Source organism: Petromyzon marinus, chromosome 2 (assembly GCF_048934315.1).
Source record: "Petromyzon marinus isolate PM22_M1 ecotype Great Lakes invasive population chromosome 2, UKy_Petmar_22M1.pri1.0, whole genome shotgun sequence".
NCBI lineage: Eukaryota > Metazoa > Chordata > Hyperoartia > Petromyzontiformes > Petromyzontidae > Petromyzon > Petromyzon marinus.
Window position 1 is genome coordinate 1,433,782 of NC_133668.1, and position 21,030 is coordinate 1,454,811.

The following is a 21,030-nucleotide window of genomic DNA, read 5'->3' on the forward strand; positions in this document are numbered from 1 at the left end:
TTTACTTGACTGGGCCACTCTGCCGTACTTGCTCTGCGCCCGCAGCTACACAGACACAATATAAAAAAAAAATAGTTTCGTTCCCACCGCTGTCTTCCCTGCAAGCGTGTTGACGCCATGAAATATCTTTGCATATAATCAATTGTGAACGAATTAACGAGACGTGATGCGCGGACTCTATTCATTATTAACGATTGTTATTTGATATGCGCGTGTGTTATGGCGTGCCGCGTGTTTAGTGTTCGATGACACTGGGTGCGAGCCCTGTGGTGCGGTGTTGATATTCGGCATTAAGTTCCCGCGCGGGACGCTGAGGATTGAGCTAATGGCACGCGTTGTTTAGTAACGACGTCGGCTGAATGCGTTACTGGACCACTGCGAATCCCACGTGTGAGAGCACAAGCGAACTCACAACGCCTCCGATTAGCCAAGGTTGGTACGGTGTGAAATAAGTTCAATGTACATACAAAGACTCCCCCCCCCCCCAGTACAGCCTGAACAGACTGTTGGGGCAAGTGCTGTCAGCGAGCACGGCACACGAGGGGTGGGTGACCAACACCACACCTGGGCCGCCTTTGTCTCCCTCGTGGCGATGTTTGCTACACGCCGCACCAGGTACAACGCTCATTTGAGGCCGAGCCAACCTAGGGGAGGCCCAGAACCGGTTCAGATCATCGCCGCTGGTGTTGGCCGTGAGCGGCAATCGAACTCGGGTCGCCGGGTTCGTAGCGCAGCGCGAACTAACCGCTTGGACTGCCGCTGCCCACGCGCATCCGTACACAACACACTCAACAAACGTGGCCATGCAGATGAGGCTCCCCCCGTGGTTGGGATGACCCTCCTCGCGGGGTTGGAATATTGCGTGATGTGTCCGTGCCGTAGTGGCCCTGCCGAGCCGCAGTGAAATGCCCATTTGGTGTGGCTGCGATCACTCGGCTGGTGGAGGCGGTCGGATGGAAACCCTGAGCCAGAGCCGCTGAGATTCCGTGCAGCGGGAGATACATTGCTCATAGGGATAGTTTCCGGGAGGGGGGGGGGGCGAGAAATTGTTTTCGACCCTGTACATCGATTCTAGACTTTAGCTGGTTCTCCAGTAATGTGAGTGCATGGTCTCAGTCTGGTCACCGACGAACTGCATTCATACTCTTTGGTTTTGTCGGTAAAGTCACGTAGATAAAACAAAATCAAAATAAAAGAAAACAACTAAATAAAATCACGACGTTTCGGAGGCAACACAAGCTTCCGTCTTCAGGTAGAACAGTCACAGCAAGATAGCTGCATCAAGCTATCTTGCTGTGACTGTTCCACCTGAAGATAGCTGCATCAAGCTATCTTGCTGTGACTGTTCCACCTGAAGACGGAAGCTAGTGTTGCCTCCGAAACGTCGTGATTTGATTTAGTTGTTTTCTTTCATTTTGATTTTATTTTATCTACGTGACTTTACCGAAAAAAACAAAGAGTATGAATCCTTGCAGTCACGAAAGCTTCAAATCTAGAACTGCATTCAGTTTGGTTCTCGCTTAATTCATTATACCGGCACTGAATATGTATAGCAGGGCAATTGAGATGCACCACCTAGCGTTGAATACAGGCAATTTTAAGGTCGGCCGCGGAAACACTCGTGTTTTTTATATTCTAGAGGTAGTTCTCTAAGGCTGCATGCTGGGGCAATATTGCATTGCTCTGCGAGAGTCATGGGCGTGGTATGAGGCCGATAGCACGAACATCGGAATACCGTACATGTGCGAAAACACAAATCAATTACGTCTAAGACACTCTGGCATCTGGTAGTGTATCGTGCAGTGGTAAGACGATGGCTGCTGATACAGCAGTGGATTGAGCATGGCTGGTGCCGCTGCTGCTACTGATGATGATGATGATGAAGCAATGAGAAGCGTACGGCGTGGGCGCACACGTCACGTTCAAAGACGCCGCACAACATAACGGGGCATGGTGCGTCACGGAGGCCATGATGATGAAGAATTCAGAAACTTAGCGGCAGGGCCGACAGCAGGACACGTGCTACCCCCCCCCCCCTCGCCTGAGGCTGCCAATATTCAGCGACACAACGCGTCATTTTGAGTCCCGGTGCAATAAGCCGGGCCTGTCATCTACACAATTACTGACGGACAAAACAAACAAACAGACAGACAGAGGTGCCTGATGCATAAACATGCGGTGCAGTGTTGGCGTGACGCGCTCCGGAGTGGCTGCCCCGGGATTGGACGCCGCGGATGCCCGCGAGACGCGTGGGGGGAGGAGGAGGAGGAGGGCAGCTCCTCCTCGCCTCTCCACAAATGGTGCGGAGCTCGGGAGGGGAGCTCACTGACAGAAGCCCACCAACTCCTACCCCCCCCCTCCGCAATCAGAGAGGTCAGAAAGAGAGAGGGAGCGCGCGTGTTGCAAGCTCCTGTCGAGCGCGCACCACTGCACGGTCGGCGCGACACGCGTGTCAAGAAACACCGGCGACTCGCCGTCGTCTTCGTCGTCATCGTCGTCTTCGGCGTCGTCACCATCACTCGCTGGCGAGTGACGCGAGACGCGACGAGGTTTTTTTTCTTCTTCCGCGCAGCTCTGCTCGGCTCGGGAGGACAAAGGAGGCTCGAAGCGCGTCGCAGCCAAGCTGCCATCCTCTCCTCCACACGCTCCACCCCGAGGGAACCATCGGAGCAAGAGAGGCGAATACAGAAAATCAGTAAGCTGCACCAGGCAGGCGCGTAGTACACAACCAGCGGTAGCAGCAGCGGTGACAGCAGCAGCAGCAGCAGCGGCAGCTGCTGTCACTGCACGAGAGGGGGATGGAGTAACACATCCCTCGCGCGCGGACCCAGCTCCTCGTCTTTGCCTTTAGCGATGTCACAGTGGGGTGGGGGAAGGGGGGCTCGGGAGGGATTGATCGATGAGATTGATTTGACCCCAGGCGAGTGATCGCATTCGCGTCAGTCACACACGAGGAGGAGGGGGAGGAGAGGAGGGAGGGAGTCGTTGCGTTTTGGCGCAGTGAGGTCCGGTCCTGTGCTGACCGATTCCGCTTCTAAACGTTTCCAATGTCGCGATCCCTCGGTCGCGTTACAGGGGCAGCTCTTTTTCAGACGCGGGTATTTTTGGAGGCCGCTCAAGTGTTCGCCGCCGCCACCGCCGCTGCTGCTGTTTCTGTTGGCGCATCAGCGCGTGCCGGGGCTGCGACTTGATTAATGTCTCCGTGTGGGTGGACAGCACTCACTTACAAGTTCGGGTTGAGGTCTGGTAACCGGAGCCGTTCTTTCGCGCCGCTTTACTTAAAACCGAACAAGGCAATGCCGCGCGCGAGCGCTCAAGCCGTGTGCCTACGATGCGGCAATGCATCCGAGTGCGCGCGACAGCGAGTGATCTTGCAGAAATTCGCACGCGGCCCTCGGTCCGTGGCAGCGCAAGAGACGCAATTTGGAAAGCTACGCCACAGAACGATGTAGCAGCGAGATGCCGCACAGCGGCCTCATTGCGGGTTCATTAATTTCTAAGGGTATCAATGTCATGCCGGTCATACGTGGATGGCACGATATTGGTCCTTCGGCAAACGTCATCATCAGCCGTGATCAATCCACTGCTGGGTGAAGGCTTCCGCCGGGCGTCGGCCATCTCTCGACGATCCTGCGATGCGATGAAGCCGCGCATTGCGTGCACACAACTCATCTCGTGCAGTGGGCACGACTCTCGGACGCACTCCGTTCCGTGGCTGTCAATCCGTCATTAGTCTCGACCATCGGGGCGTCATCCACCCCTTCCAGCCGTCACGTGCCTTGTGCAAGTCCACATTACTTTTCTTGACAGTTTGAATGACGGTCGTTGTGATGGCATGTACAGTAATTATCTATCACAGTATTAGTAATTACTACTACTACTCTGTATGGCGTTGCTGTAAAGAACGCGGCTGGACGGGTTCACGAGGCGTTGGTGATGTCGGCGATGGCCACGCCAAAATAGATTTGGGCCGCTCGTCCCGCAAGCGTTCCCTGCTGGGCTATGTCGCGCCAACTTGCTATTTGGGATGTTTTATATATAAACACACACACACACTTGTCTGGAAGCCAACTGAGTACGATGACGAGAGGTAATAACAATGGAAAGATTAACAGTCTTCAAATATCGTTGTATTATTAAATACACGAGATGACAATCAGCGGTTGGCATGACTCGTGACAAGCACCTAATGCTAAGGGTGTCTCCTGTGACCCAATCACCCTGAATGTGCCAGATCTTGTCAGATCGTGGAAGTTCAGCAGGCTTTCAGCCTGGTTAGAACACGGATGCCTGGGAATACCAGATGTGGTATAGGCTTGGGCTGCGAGGTGACTGGGAGATGGCAGTTACAGTCACTGAATGTGCGGCAAATTATTCTCGAATACGCCTGTGCAGATTGTTGAATGTTAACACGCCTTCATATGCGTGGGATTTCCCAGGGCACTCTGGTTTCAGCCCACGTGCAAACACTCGTTACTTACCCAGCAGGAGCCTTGGCCTTGAGGCTCTCTTTCAGAAGGATCTTGCGTTGGAGATGATGGGCTGTTTTCATGAATGAGTATTTGCCATGTGGAAGGAAATCTGAGAACCATGAGAAAACCCCAGGTTAACGCTCTCGTACACACGGAAGACATTTTAGTGGGCTACTGTGTACCAACCAACCACACCACTGCTGGCCCTTTCTCACAAACTAATTGCATTTCCAGTCTTTGTCCGCTTTTAAATTTATGGTATTCACAGCGCCGCAAATAGCCAGGCCGCGAGGTCAGCTGCTGCAGCGGCGCTCCACTCGGCCTGCCGCCGCCGCTGCTGCTGCCTCCTCGCTAACGAGGCCGCCGAGACCGCGTGACCCGGAGAAGCTCCCGCGAGAGGAATACACGCCATGGAACGTGGCCTGGAGCAGCAGGAGGAGGTGGTGGTGGTGGGCGACGGCTGCCGGACGGACGCCAGCGAGCACCGCGAGCACCAGGAGGACGCGGCGACGCGCAGAGTGAGCACGGCGCGATAATGATTCACTCAGCCCAAGCCTCGACAGCTCCGTCCGTAAACACAGCTGCGACTGTGAGCTGATGCGTCACGCCACGGCGTTAGCCGTATCCCGAGCCGAGGTCTACGGGGACATCGAACCAACGATGTAACGCATTCACAGCTCTAAGACGTTGCCTTTGCACAAGCAGATGTTGCTGAAACGGTAAAGTGCATTGGACGCAGCGAGGTCTATGGCAGCTTTTCTTTTCTTTCATTTAAAGCGTAAGTAGGCATCGTACGAAAGCGCGTCATAACACACGGTGGTGTCACTTGCGAATTTCAACAGTTGAACGAAGACACCGCAAGTGCCGAGCGACCCGAGCAGGCAGCTGAGCGGCGCGAGCAGGCGGCTGCTGGGCACGAAGACGACGAGAAGACGCCGGCGACGGAGGGGAGGCGCGACGACTCGGAGACGTTTCCACCGCGTGGAGACACTGAGCAAGGTCCACAGCTTCGGCAGGCTGACACAACTCGGCACGCAGAGGAGGCCGAGGCAACTGAGGATTCGCGTCCACAGGAAACTCGAGGGCCGGAACCAGGTCGCACACAAGAAGGCATGGAGCAAAACGGACAACTCGCCTCAAGTCACGAGAATGACCGAGCTCCTGCACCGCAGCCCACGGAGGCTCCCGAGGAGGCCCAAGGGATTCAGTGCAGCACAGACAGTTTACCGGCGATCTCAGATCAACAAGATCGTGCTGACGAGTCAGAGGATTCTAAACCAGCAGAAGCATCAGATGAAGCTCTTCAGCATCAGGGTGAGACACAAGACAGAAAATCATTAGACGACGCTTGCGTTGAGAAGGCAGATGCCGCTCGTGACGAATCAAAGGCAGGAGATTTAACGGATTCGCTGAAAGACATAGGAGGCACAGAACCGCAAATGGACGAAGCTGGAACACAACAAAGCACGGTCTTAGACGATGCTTACGTTGTGAAGGCCGGATACACTCGACACAAATCAGAGACGGAAAGCTCAGAGAGCAGTCTGAAGTATGTGAAAGATACCGTTCCAGCAACTGAGTCAGACATCCACAATCCGCAAGCGGGCGAAGAAAGAGAAGGGCAAGCCAAATGTAAGGACTCAAGTGTGGAGCAAGAATTTGAGGATCTCGAGCAGGAATTAAAGAATTTGCAATCAGACGAAGAGGCGACTCTAGTGCAAGAGCATGAATTTGAGGACTTGGAGCAAGCAGAGGCACTGGAAAAGGTGGCGAATGCAGAAGAAGAAGATGACGATAACACACCAGCAATAATCACAGCATTGGAGCCAGCTGCTGAAGAGGAGCGACCCGAAATACTCTTGCCAGCTGACACTTTACGTCCAGAAAAAGAGCAGGCATTTGAGGACCTTGAGCAAGAAATAGTATCTCTGCGATCCCGTGAAGAAAATGACCCGGTGGAAATTTCAGAAGACTTAACGACCTCCGAGTGTGAGCAGGGCGTAAAACGTGCAGTGGAATTGGAGGAGCGTGGACCATTCACAGCAGCCGAACAGGAGGAGTTTGATGAAGTGCGGGCAGCTGTGAATGTTGAGACAGCAGAGGAGCAGAAGGGCGCAGACATCGAGCATGGACCTGAAGAGAGACAGCTAACAGGAGAAGACATGGGTTATGTGCAGCCTAAGCACAACGTTAATGAAATCGAAACTGCGGACTTGGTCGCGGTAGATACTGGACATCGAGAAGAAACCAATGTCGCAGAGGAAGCAAGAGATGTAGAACAATCACGAAAGAGTTCATGCCCAGCAGTCGGAACCTCTACCGAATTGGAATATGGTGACGCTGGGATTGCCGTGTATGTCACCGAGGCAGATGATGAGAAAGAGGTAGACGCAATGGAGGAGCTCGTACCGGCGGCGTGCTCACTAGAAGGAGAATTGCCTCAAGGTGCGGATCAAGAATATGCGCAAGAGAAATCAAAGATCGCAGAACCCGATGGCGTGCCCGGAGACACCGCTGATCGAGAGTCAGTCGGCACGGTCGAAGACGTCGGAACAGTGACGCATTCCGAAGAAGTGAATCCAATTGAAATCCACAAATTGAACACATGCCTGGATCCAGTCGACGATAAAGAACGAGGAGTGGAAACGAGCAAAGCGATGGACGTAGAGCCACTCATGGGAACGCATATTCACGAGCAAGAGCACGTGACAGAAAATACAGGACCTGAAAAGCTTGTGCCACCACAAAGTACAGCAACAGAGCTGAGCCCGAATGAAGAGCTGCATGATCAACACATGCAGAGAAGTGAACATGTTGGATCAGACAACCTACGACAGGAGCAGCAGCAACAACGTATGACGTCTGAAATGTTCGAAGGTCTGGCTCCAACCGAAGAACTGGAGTCTGCAGATCTATCGGTTCAAACCGGGGTCACTGAAGATGCTAGTAGCTCTAAGGACGTCAACATGAATCAACAGTATGAACCAAATAATCTTGAAAACACACAAGGCAATGATAACTTTGACATGCAGTTAGCACGTGAGGATCTGGATCAGTTAAACACGATTGAATCAGAGGGCACAGGCAAAGCAGAAAACCAGCCCCAGGCATTGGTGCCACAAGCGACCAATGATTTAGACAAAACATTACCCCAAAGCCTAGACCCGTCTGAAGAGACACTCATTGGCTCCGTCGAGAGTCTTGAACCAACCGAAATTTTAGACCAATACTTGCAGCAATTTGAGGAGAGCAACCTCGTGTGGAATTTAGAAATTGACAGCAATCTGGGGGGAGCTGAGAATACGAAGCGACTCAATAAACTTGACGATTCGAGTGGCGCAGAGAAGACCGATAATTTGCGGCACACTCAGAGAAACGATCTCCCTGGACAAACAGAGATGCTCGTAAATGTCGAACCAGATGCCAACGAATGTGGAATGCACGCGATCACAGAAGTAGAAGGAGCAATGCAACTTGACGTTCTGGAACGAGATGCTAAGCTAGAAGTGGCAGAGTATGAGAATAAATTCTCACAGCATGACAACTCGACGTATCAGGCTCGCGACGAGCAACCAGCTGACACGTCAGAGGATTCTCAACAAGCTGAACGCAACAAGTGGCCGAAGGAGCTAGACCAGCCTCCGCCGTTCGATCACAAAGGGTATACGGAAGTACCTCGTGACGAAAGTGCCCAGGCTGAGCACCTGCAGTCTGTGATGCCAACTACAACCGTGCCTGAAGCAGTGGAGGAGGAGCCTACTGGGGTCTCAGAGATGTCTCGAGGTTTTGGACAAGACCAGCACCTGCAACGAGGAGACCACGATGGTGCACCAGCAGTGATGCACCAGCAGCAGCATTTAAGATCAATCACAGACGATGATCTGGAGATGCTCCAGCCTCCTGGGAATGCAGATGTTGAGCACGAGACGGGCCAAGCTGAAGACCTGAAACAGGAAGACATCCAGCAAAGGGCAGAGCCTCAGAATCCAGTCGCGGATGAGTGGTCGGAAACATCGCAGCCCTCTGAGTTAATTGAAATGGCCGAGAGGCTGGAGAAGGAAGAGCGCCTGAGAGGAGAAGACGAGGGCGAGGGGAACACACACACGGAGCGGTCACGTAAGCCAGACGACCCGCCAGAGATGCCAGCGTCGACTGAGACCACCAAAACAGAAGATGACATCGCCGAGGCTGAACAATTGGAGCAAGACAAGAGCCAGGGGCGGGAGGACATGGAGCGTCTTCAGTCGCTGGCACCAACTGCGGACGACGAGCCACAAGTGGCGCAGTCCGCAGAGATAACCCAAGCGGAGGCGTCACGCGCTGACGAGACTGCTTCAGGTTCGGCTGAAGCGGTCGATAAGGATCAGAGCGCACGGCCAGTAAATAGCCAGGAACAAGCGGAGCCTTTAGAGTTGGAGACGTCGCAGCCGACGCAGATCACGGAGGTAGCCAATGAGCTTGATGAGTGTGCGAACCTGCCAAATAAAGATGACGAGATGAAGGAGGAGGTGACACAGGTCGAGTTCTTAAAAGCCACCGGTGACGAACACCCAGAGACCACGCAGGCCATGGAGATGAGCGACACGGCGAGAGGCGTCAGGAGGGATGAAGCTATAAGCCAGGGGGGTAACGAGGGAGAAACGGACATCAAGCGGCTTCGCCCTCAAGGCGATCAACCAGATACGTCACGGTCTGCTGAGATAACGGAGGTGGAGGTGCCACCTGGGACACGGATCAGAGAAACGGACAGGGAGATGGATGAAGCACAAGGACCGGGGCAGGAAGGCCACCATGATAGCGTAGATCACGCGCAGCCCCAATCGTCAAGTGCGTATACAGATGGCCAATCGGAGATGTCGCGCTCCACGGATGTTTCAGAGACGGTAACAAAAGCTGAGAGAATTGAGCACTCGGAAGAAGTAGCTGTTCAGGAAAGCGCGGATGCTGAGGGCTGTCAGCCGGAATGTCCAGCGGTTGAGGAGACAGAGGAGACATCGCAGTGTGACGAGATGACAGAAGGGGAGATGGCGAAGTCTGCTAACGCGCTTGGGAAAGATCAACGCCGTCAAACAGAGGACAGCCGGGAACAAGCGGTGGTGCAGTTGCAGCCTCTGCACATGACCACAGGAGGCCGCTTGCCACCAGAGGAACCAGAGTCTGCAGAGAGTATGGAGGCAGTGAAGGGGAATGATGATGCTGACGACCAGGATGCAACAGAGGCGGCATTTAATCCACCTTTGAAGTTGGTTATAGATGAACCCACAGGGGTGCCACAGTTGACCGAGGTTATATTGACCAACGAAGACACGAATCCTAAACAGGATGAACCAGGAGAGGGCACGGCATCTCCTTCTCTGGGGCATGAGTGTGCTGTGCAGGGGGATGTGAGAAGTACGGATCAGCCCTTTGAAACCTCGTCAGGTCAGCAGCCGGAACGAAAAGATCCAGAAATTACTGGGAAAAATATCAAGGATACTTTGCAGTCCTTGATTCACTGCAACGTGGTGGAATCGTCTCACGGCATGATCCTGGAACCCAGCGAGAAAGGAAATATGCACATTTCCAAATACAAGCTCATGAACCCAGACTCGCAGCCAGAGATTCAAAAGGAGAAGACCATTCACGGCGACATTGGAAGTATCCTCAACGAGCTGCTCACCCACAGGGAGCCCCAGAGGCAGGAGGTCGCAATTGAGAAGGAGGAGAGGGGCAACCTGAAGGAGATTCTGGACAAGTTGATGACGCAGGCGAGCAAGTGTGAGGATGACAGAGAAGACGACCGAGTCGACGGAACAGCGAGCGAATATCCCGACACTGACGCGTCTGGAATTCAGAACGGAATCCTTATACAGGAGTGTCTCCAGGGCAGCGTCAAGATGACGGTCTACTCGCTGCAAAACCAAGATGACAACGGCAGTAGCCAGAAAGAAGAAGTCATAGCCGGCAATGTTAAAGGGGCAAAGGAGAGCCTCTTGGCCTCTGCAGAGAAGACAATGCCGAGAAAGCTCGAGCTGGATTACATCCGCAAGGGCAACGTGCGCTTCTACACAACGTGCATCAACAGTGGTGCCCTCGGCTACCTGCAGCTCCTGCAGGACCAGGGGGAGCAGCTTGAAGCAGCTGCTTCCTGTGACGCGAGCCGTGCCGGTCCCGTGCTCGCAGACACGGACGAGAGGGTGGACGTGAAGGCGATACGCAAGTCGTTTGAGGCAGCCTTAAAAGAGTCTGGAAATGAAAATGCCATCAAGGTTCCCGTTTGGCCACAGTACTGCGCTTCCAATATCAAGTCGGGAACGGCGAGTGAAAAAGCGCCCGGCGAAGCGGTAAATGCCACACCCCGACGTTCCGAGGCCCCTGCAGGTGCTGCCGGATGTGCTGCGAGCCAGGAGGCAGAGGGTCAGAGGGTAGCTCAAGCGAACATAAGCGAGGCTCTGCTTGAAACACAGAGCACGCACACCCCACAGCCGGGCCCTCTTACAGAGAGTCGGGTCCAATGCGAAGAAGTCGTGAAGGTGAACGTTAAAGACGCGCGCAGGAGTTTTGAAGAAGCCAAACAACTGGTGAGAGAAGTACAAAGGGAGGAAGTGATCAGGGGGAACGTGGAAGCTGCGAAGCAAAGCTTGATGGAATCGTTCAGCCGCGGGAAGGAGGTCGTGCGCCAGGTCGACATCGTGGAAGATCTGCAGACACTTCAGCGGAATGCGCCACTGGTCCAGCACGCCGCCTCCATGTACCACGATGGCCACCTCCTGGTCGAGGTGACCAACGATAACAACAATCGGACCTCCGGCGAGGAGGGCTCCCCTGCAGCGGCAGGAACCCCCCCTGATTTGAAGAGCAGTGATACACCGGAAAATAAAGAAATCGACGCAAACGCGCATCGAGAAACCCAGGATCCAACGCCTCGGCACCCCGAGTGCCGAGGCGCAGTCCACAAAGACGCCCACAACACGGGAGGGAAGTTACAGGAGCGCAAGGCTCCTCAAGAAAGCGCAGAAACCACTGAACAGTCACCTACGGAGAATACAAAGTCGCGTGCGTTTACTTGCGTGAACGAAAACACAACGGGGCCGCGAGATGAGAGTGAAAAGGGCCTCCCAAAGCAGGCTGCAGGGGAGCAGCTTTTTAAAATCCCTCCACCGGAGCCGGCTGCCCAGGCGAAGCACGCGAACCTTCACGAGGAGGAGCTTCCCCTGCCCGCTCCTCCGTTCGAATGCGAGCTCGAGGGTTCACTGCCACCTCCGCCGCCCGAAGTCCTCGCCGCGGTCGTTGCAGAAGATCTGCCGCTGCCACCCCCCCCGCCGCCTCCGGACACGCTCAAGGACGACTCCAGGCCGCCGTCATACCCCGCATCTCCGACGCGCGCGAGCCAGCAGGGCCAGGAACCAACGGGCGTCCGCAAGCTGCCCTTTCGAGTGAGGACTTTGGACATGCCAGGTCCGCCGATATCTTCATATGCCCCCATTCCGTTTAGGAAAAAGGCTGCGGACGCTCAGCCGTCGCAAGACAAAGCTCAGCGCGAGTCGTCCATTCCCAGGCAAAATGACGATGCCGACGTGGCCAATGCCTCTCCGAACAAGTTGAAGCAACATTTGAAAAACCAGGAGTCATCGTCTTCTGTCACCTTGCGGGACATAAACGCCATCAACAAATACCTGGAATCGAACGTAGAGAATTTTCACATTACGTCTGGCCCAATAGTGCGTTCAGTCGTATTCAAACCCGACAAATCCAATCCGCTAGAGACGGCCGTGATCAGTCCGCAATGCACGAGCCCCCAGAAGAAGCCAAAACCCGTCGCCAAAAGAGCGTTCAAGACCCCGCTGATGATCGCCGAGGAAAACTTCAAGCGGCAGCAAGCCGAGAAACTGAAAGACAAGACTGCGGGCTTGGCTACGAGCGTGCAGTGGAGGGACACGCTCAAAGGCCAAGACGATGACACCGACCGCACTTTGTCAAACGAGGCCGCCTACCCGCACCACAACCCACTCTGCGACGAGAGGACGAGTTCTGCCCACGCGGACGCCCTGAGCGCCGCTGAGGGCGCAGCGCAGTGCGTTATTTTCACCAACAAAGCGCTCACGAATAATCGGCAGCTCAATCAAAGTCCGCAGCGTCCCACAGAGGCGGCAGCGACAACCCCGTGGCATCTGGAGGCAGGGACGCAGCCCATGTCGACGCAGGCGCACGTGGAGCAGCAGTCTGCCCGCGTCGATCGGCGCACGGCGACGGGGGAATGCACTCAACAGCAGTGCAGCGAGCTCAGTCGCCTGCGGTGCGAGTCGAGCGTTGGAGGAGGCAAGGGCGCTGCTGGCGCGGAGCCACAAGGTGAGTGTCTCGCGGCGACGAGAGACGACCGAGCTGGCGCGCGCGGCCGTTGTGGCACGCGCCAGCCGCGGGCGCGCGATTCGAAGGATTCCGTTGCAGAGCGCGGCTCGACGGCGCCAAAGCCGCCGGCGATTCACGAGGATGCGCGCGCCGCTGGGCCACGCGGCGCGCGCACCGCGCAACCTGCGCTTGCCGCTCTCGGCGAGGACAGCCGTGGAGAGTCGGTTGGCGAGAAGAACTCCTCGGCGAAAGCGAACGCGGCACGAGGGGGTAGGGAAGGGTGCCGGCAACAGACGTCGTGGCGGTCGCCGACCTTCATTGAGATTAGATCCATTGCAAGAAAACCGAGGGACATTGTCAGAGAGGTCCCATCTCTTCCTCGCACATTATTGGTTTCGTTGCCCCTGCTGGGAGGTTTCTCCCGCAGGACGCGCGCACAGTCGCCTCGTCCGCCGCCACGACCGTCGCACGACACACACGGCCCACGCTCTTCGCCAACCGCGTGTCGAGCCGGGGGAGGAGAAGGAGGCGCCGCACCGAGCCTGGGGGATGAGCGCCAAAGCAGCTCATCTTGCATGGCGTGCAGCCTGCCCGTGGTTCCCGTCGCCGCTAAACAATCTGCGGTGGTCTCGGCGCCGCTAACGCTCAGGAGACAGCTCAATATTCACTCCACGGTCTCCACAGCCAGTGCCAGGACAGTGGACGCAGAGAGAATTAACAAAGAGCAGTCTCTGCCGTTCCTGTTGAAGCTTAGGAACGGCAAGGACGACAACAGAGCGGAAAAGAGAGCGGTCTGCAGGGGCAAAGACATGAAGGGCGTTCACGGGAGTCCGACATCCAAGAGAAATGTTTCAAAGCAAGTCTGGATCACTTCCTGCGATCCATATAAAGCCAATGTCCCGACTAACAACGTGTCTTTAACGAGCAGCATGGATGAGGATCTCCTCCTCCTGGAGCAGAGCCTGAGAGAGACAGAGCAGCTGCTGCAGAGCATGCGTGAGAGTTCCCAACAGAAGGCGTCCCTAGCCCACGGGACCCGCCAGCGCAAGGCTTCCTCGGCGCCAGGTCTGTGCCGCTGGGATGGGGGCAGCCCCTCGCCACACTCGGCGAGGAGGTTAGCGTGAGACGCACAGCTGAGCAGCATGCGTCATTTGGCTGGGAATGAGCTCTGAGCTTCACGCCTTTCGGAAACGTCCTCGGCTCGGAGAGAAGGCACCGCTTTTGGCCTGGCTGCAGTGAGCACGAAGCACGCAAGGCCCCCCCCTATTTGCAGTTGATGCGCACGCTGTGGCTTTTGCTGCGACGCACCTGCAATTGCTCTTTCGCGGGCTTGCTGCAGTCTCCGTTAATGGCAGAGCAGCGGTGTGGTGGATGCTTTCCATCTGTTGGCTGCACTTTGCGTGTCATCGGTGAGCGACAGACGAAGGCATTTTAAAAGCAATCTGCGGCTGCTTTTACACACGTTGTGTGGGTATGACGTGAATTAACACATGCTTTAGTGGAAGCAATAATTGTGATGAGTATTAATTTCAAATCCATGCTTAAGTTCTTTTGAAAATCCATTACTGTTGGGGGAAAAAAATTGCGGGCAGCTTCTAAAACATACGAAGGAGTTATTTCATCAGCGGAGCTACGCCGATGAAAATTATGTTTACTAAGCAATTGTGCGCCGCTGCGGGAAATCAAAAGACTGGCTTCACTCTAACAGTTTTAAATTGCCGCACGATGTCAACTTTCAAACGTAACCCCTGTCAAACATTTACAAACATACACAGTTTGTCAGGATTCCGTTTTCAGACGCAGACAATATTCTTCACGGTCCGAGACAGCAGCAGCAGCAGAAGCAGCTGTTTTCAAAATATATGCTAAAAATAAACATTCCCATCTATTTTTTGTAACTCAGCACCACAAAAGCCACTGTGCTCCTCTGCCACCCTCCCAACTCCCCTGCCACAAAACTAATCCCACCGCTGTCGCCTGCCTACAGTTGTTAAAATGATAACCCTTTGGAATTACTTAAGTGCAGAAGACTTGGGCCGGACAGCAGAAGGCAACTTTGGAGGACATTTCCCCCCGAGTCTCGTATGGAAATAAATGTAAATTATGGGAAATAAATGTTCACTTCGGTTCTTTAATGCAACCTGCCCCGAGTTCTTCTTGACAGACAATTTCCCAGATGGCTCAGCGGTAGAGCGGGCGGCTCTCAATCGGAAGATCGCAAGTTCAAATTCTTGTTTGGGGGTTGAATCAGCACACCATACCTCCCAGGGTCGATACAATACGTACCGCTTGGTGGAGGAATTAACAGTGGTTATCCTACAAATTTAACTCACCCCCCACCCCGCCCACCTTGGGAATGTGAAAAATCCACCACTATCCCTGGATAGCTGTAAACAGGGAGAGATGATCACCACTTCAATGCTCATTTGAGCAGCAGGAGATCATTTTGACTGCACTTGACAGTTTGCCAATGTCTTCCTAACGTTGAATTCCATGCGCCGCTCATGGGGGTGGGGTGGGAGCAGGATCGTGTTCGAGCCACGGGGAGGCCCTGGGCCGCCAGGAGAGGGAGGGCGACTCGGCCGGGCCGGGTCCTGCGAGCTTCCCATAGCGGCGTCACTGCAGGAAGGTGAGTTACCGCCATGACCCCTCCGTGTGCTGCTGGTGGTAGGCCATGTTGCAACGCTTGACCATCATGGGCCGTGGTCATTCCACTGCTGTATGAAGACATCCCCACGCTGTCGCCATCCCTCGCTGCCCTGCGGTGCGATCAATACGAAGACTGATGTTAATGTTTTGATGTGTACCTTGGACTACGTGTATGTACCTTGTACTGCGAGTATGGTGCGGCAGTGGCCCGCCCAGCTAAAGCATTTCAGGGAATCAAAAGTAAATACAAATTAACTGTTGACGATAGGAAAATATTTAGAATGTTTACACTTTCACGAACACATTTTCAAAAATGAGTCAATGACAAACGGTTCCACCGCGGTGCAGCTGCCCCTGGGAGGGCATCCACGGCATGAGTCACTCTAGGAAAAAATAATCATCGGTTTTACCCTTTATGGCAATAACACGGGAGGTGTTAAGATGTTCAAACACCAAATAGAAACCTTTTGCAAGGAATCGAGTCTGCATTAACCACACACACAGTACTTGTTTGTGAACATGCAAACAAAAACATGCTCTGATAATATATGATGCATTGCCTTTGAAACTTGATTGGTCTCGACCAGAGACAGCCTTCTTTAGGGCCTAGTCTCACCAGTGTCTTATTTTCTTATTTTATTCTTATGTTGCACACTCGAAATGAAGGACGTGGGCAGGTGCTCCAAATCGAGGGCAAACACATTTATAGTGGTCAATCTGTAAGATGTAACAAACAGCACGTGTGTCACACAGCAATCTTAAACCGAGTCGCCATTAACCACGTGACTGGTGTACCTGTCCGGCTAATCAATAACCCTGCCAGCCCCCTACAGGCCCAACTCAGTCATGGCATGCTGCTACACACGTGCATTGATGCACCGCGCAGCACATGACGACTTTCACAGAACCACACTTTACTCCCTTGCTGCACGAGGAAATAATTAAAAGAGTGGTCCATTCCTAATGTGCCACACTTATATTTTATTTATATTCTTATTGAAATACATTTTATTTCTATTCTTATAGAAATGAAATACTTTGATACTGGCAAGAAAGGTTCCATCAATCACTCTGTTCACCTGCCAATCACAGAGCGCAACCAAGGGGCCGTCCATAAATGACGTCACGCACCTAGGGGGGGGGGGTCAGACATTTGTGACGATGTGTGACAAGGGGGGGGGGGGTGAGAAATGTGACGTCACATCAAAATGCGCAACTTTAAATAAATATAGACAACACGTTCAACTTAATTAAATAGACTTTTTAACAAATGTTTTCTCCTACAACATCAGAGTGCAGCGCCACATTAAATACGCACTACAATGACAATAGTTTAAAGCGATTTGAAGCATGTTTTATTTTGGGGGGGGGCAGAGCTTTGTGACGTCATATTTGAGGGAAGGTCTGACTTTTTATGACGCCGTGTGTCGATGGGGGTGGTGGACGGCCTCCAAGGCGACGCGTCACGCACACACCACGTGCAGCAGTGCACACCACGTGATATCCCTCACTTGTAAACCCGTGCTCCAGAGTGCGGAATCAACGACAGGCTCGAACGCTCACGACACGAGTCGTACCTGAAAGCCCGCTCGGTAATCGGTGGCGGCTCGTGACATGTCCACCAGCTGGGGCTGTTGTGGGTGACCTCTGAAAAGACGGTGTTCTCATTCAGAAAAACCTCGTCGTCTTTTTGGCCTTCCCGTGAAAGTGATAAAACTGTCTTTTCTACCAACGGTGAGGCATTTATAAACAATACGAAGCAAACCAACAAAGCACTCAAATGCTGTGCCCATGACCCTCAAGTCCTCACTCCACAACCCCTTTGGCACTGCCAAAAGCCATGACCTGCTTTATATATTTGCACAGTGCACAGGAAACGGAACATGCCAATGTCACGTTACATACCTTACTAATTGGCTGTGTCAGGTGGTGGCGGGTTTAACGACACATTTATTTATTTCCGCGATCTAAACCAAAAAAAACCTGTATTATGGATGATATTGGTCACGAAAGCCTACGCCTTTAACTGACCATCTCTTATATATGTCGTGGCTAAATGTCGCTATCCACAGATCTCCAGCTGACACGGACCAAACTTCGTTTCGATTTCAGGATGAAGGTGGTGTGGCTGAGGTGAGCCTGGACCCACACCTGACTGCAAGGGAAGCCTCCTCCTCCTCCCTCGAGATTCTGGACATCAAATCGTCCAGCTAACACAAGACGCATCACATTCACAACTGCTCCACATCACATTCTATGACGCAGCAAATTGCGCTGATCGAGCAAACAACCAAACGCTGATCAGAACGTCCACGGACCTGTCGACAATGCATTCGGCTGTACGCCACATTCTCCGTCGCCATAATACTTGAAATATTGTTACCAAGGGGATTATACCGTACGTCAGTGTACAACACAAGCATGTACTGGGACTACATTTAGATTTTCATGCGTCCTGAGAAGCAGGTAGGTCACGTGAGTGAGCTGGGCAGGTGTAGCAGAGACTATTAGAGTGCAAAAGCAATGGCAGCTTAAGTTTCTCAATTTTCTATTTGAGTTTACCTTACGTAAGGGCATAGTGGTGTCCGGCAACTGCGCTCTGAACCCGGGGGGCCTCGAGTTCAACCCCCTTACCCCAGTCACCGCGGACACGAGCGGCGAGTGCCAATGTGACATGTCCGTCCGGGTGTCCTCTCTCCCCTCCCTCCGACTCCCCGACCCACGCCGACCATTGTGGTCAAGTTTGTGGTCAAGCAACCGCATCGATTGACACCGTGTGCGGCGGGGGGCGGGGGGCGGGGAGGCCTTCGCGAAGGCGGCGGCGGATCGACGAGTCGACGAGTTGTCGCTTCGTTGATTTTCTTTTTTGCAGGGAAACACGCGGGAGCCGCGTGCCCCCTTTGTGACGCGGCGCAAAGCCACGCGCACCGATGGGGCATCGGCGCGCGTGCGAAGGGAGATCTCGGAGAACCCGTGCCATGTGTCGTAGAACTCTTGTGTGCCATCGCGACTCAGTGCTGACAATGTCAGTGTGGTTTAGGAAGTCATCGACGATGATGACGTTAATACAAAATACTCGTTTGCCTTGATGGCAGTAACACGGGAAGTAGTGATGCGTGGCCGATGGGGAAGCAGGGAAGTGATTCTGCCACTCCAGTGACCGGCAGTGCGGCGGCGTGACACCTCCGCAGCCAGGACGATGAAGTCCATGGGCCAAACCAGTATCCAGCACCATTACAGCTGACATTGATACTCATTTATCTATGTATGTATGTATGTTGAACTTCTTTCACGTAGCCAGCCGTGCCAATCGGAGGTGCGGGGGAGGGGGAGGAAGGACAGCAAACTAAACACAAAAAGGAGTTCTATAGACATGAGTTCGCAACTTAGATTTAAAAGTGCATAGTTCCTGTGACTTCCCAATAAGAGTGGATTACAACGCAAGGTTACCGCACGGGCTACTTTTAATCACGACGTTAAAGAGCTTGCTGCAGGGTGGCATCAACAAATAACAAAAAAGCGTTTGTGGCCCACGGGCTAAATGCCGCTTTGCTCATTTAGCCCGTGGGCCACCGGTGTCGCGCAAATGTCAGCTTCGAGCTGGGAGAGTGCCTCGACGCAGCAGCGGCTCGAAATACCCAGAGGCAGGGCGATGCACTTGTAGACCCCACCGCCTCCCCCACAGAAGTCCTTTCACGACCCAGTTGCTTCTCCACAGACGCAAGGGGGAGGGAGGGAGGGAGGATGGCCCCAAAACGTTGCAGAGGATTTCGTCAGCTTGCATTGGGAGATTTGGCGGGGAGGCTTTGGAACCCACACGCGCTTGCTCCCGTAGTCTCCAATTTGTATTTTGAGCTGGCCGTCTATTAATGGATCGCAGTGTTTGAGTAAGGATGCGCTCTCACGAGCCCGTTGCTTAAGATTCGCGTGTCCTGTTATTCCGCTGAGGAAAGTACATGGGGATGGGGATTTTTTTTATTTTTAAAGGCATGGCGGTCGTGGCATGCAGCACGAATGACGACGATAGTTCTTAAAAGTCGTCAGCACGCCGACGGACAATGCGGTTAATGTATCCCCGTGTCGTGGTATGGGGGCCATCCATTGAGTATGTACGCGTGGCGGAGGGGGGTTAACCTAAATGCGTTCGCTTGCGTATGGGGTGGGGGTCTACTGACGATGTTCGTATAGGAAACGGGGGGGGGGGGCTCGATAATAATTTGTCGACATTGGCCTTCAAATGAGCCACAGTTCAGTTTCTTCAGCTGTCAGACCAAGTACTACCGGGAGAGGTGGGACTGTGTGCAGCTATCACGCAGCTCAGCAAACGTAAGTGGCCAAGATACGCGACCTAATTATATCCTGCAGCCGGCGTTGGACTATCTGTTTGCTTAAACACGTTCATAGTATTAATCCTTGATCGTTTCTGCGTGGATGAAATACCGGCCGTTCTATAGGATTTGGGGGGGGGGGGTGTAAAAAGTCCACGTGTCTACAGGGAGGGGTCAAGTTCTGACAGATCTTCTGCGTAACCTACTCAATGGATGGCCCCTATGGCTGCTGTATTCCGCCGCCAGAGGTGTTAGGCAGTTGTGCTGCCGCGTGTTACCGAGTGCTCTTCGACGCGGTGTCCGACGTTTTTCTTCAGTTCCTGAAGAAGGCCCCCCCCCTCGCCCCGAGAAGCGAAATCGTCGGGGCGTAGCGCCGAATAGCGCGCGGTAGGACACCATCATTATCATCACCACAATCATTACCATCACCATCATCACCATCATTACCACCATCATCACCACCATCATCATCACCATCATCATCATCACCATCATCACCATCACCACAATCACCACAATCATCACCATCATCACCACAATCATCACCATCACCACCATCATCACCACAATCACCACCACCATCACCATCATCACCATCACCACCATCACCACAATCACCATCACCACCACAATCACCACAATCATCATCACCATCATCATCACCATCACCACCATCACCATCACCACCTCCATCATCACCACCATCATCATCACCACCACCATCATCATCATCACCATCATCACCACCATGACCACCACCATCACCACCATCACCATCACTATCACCATCACCATCATTACCATCATCACCATCACCACCATCACCATCACCACCATCACCTCCATCACCATCACCACCATCACCACCATCACCACCATTACCACCATCACCACCACCATCACCATCACCACCATCATCATCATCACCACCACCATCACCACCACCATCACTACCACCATCACTACCACCATCACCACCACCATCACCACCACCATCACCACCACCATCACCACCATCACCACCATCACTATCATCATCATCACCATCATCACCACCATGACCACCACCATCACCACCATCACCATCACCACCATCACTATCACCATCACCATCATTACCATCATCACCATCACCACCATCACCATCACCACCATCACCTCCATCACCATCACCACCATCACCACCATCACCACCATTACCACCATCACCACCACCATCACCATCACCACCATCATCATCATCACCACCACCA

At 53.5% G+C, this 21,030-nt stretch overlaps 1 protein-coding gene across 2 annotated transcripts; it reads left to right on the plus strand.

Moving 5' to 3' along the window:
- The first annotated feature begins 2,248 nt into the window (after positions 1 to 2,248).
- On the plus strand, positions 2,249 to 20,288 carry LOC116949903 (uncharacterized). 2 transcript variants are annotated; one of them, XM_032967427.2, is made up of 6 exons: positions 2,252 to 2,373; positions 2,573 to 2,695; positions 4,741 to 4,990; positions 5,315 to 12,800; positions 15,326 to 15,429; positions 17,562 to 20,288. In XM_032967427.2, exons 3-5 carry the CDS (start codon positions 4,883 to 4,885, stop codon positions 15,409 to 15,411), a joined length of 7,680 nt encoding a protein of 2,559 aa, XP_032823318.1. In that variant the 5' UTR covers positions 2,252 to 2,373; positions 2,573 to 2,695; positions 4,741 to 4,882; the 3' UTR covers positions 15,412 to 15,429; positions 17,562 to 20,288. The 2 variants fall into 2 exon arrangements, with proteins under 2 accessions (XP_032823317.1, XP_032823318.1); XM_032967426.2 differs by having other exon boundaries at positions 2,249 to 2,695; positions 4,707 to 4,990.
- The last annotated feature ends 742 nt before the right edge of the window (positions 20,289 to 21,030 follow it).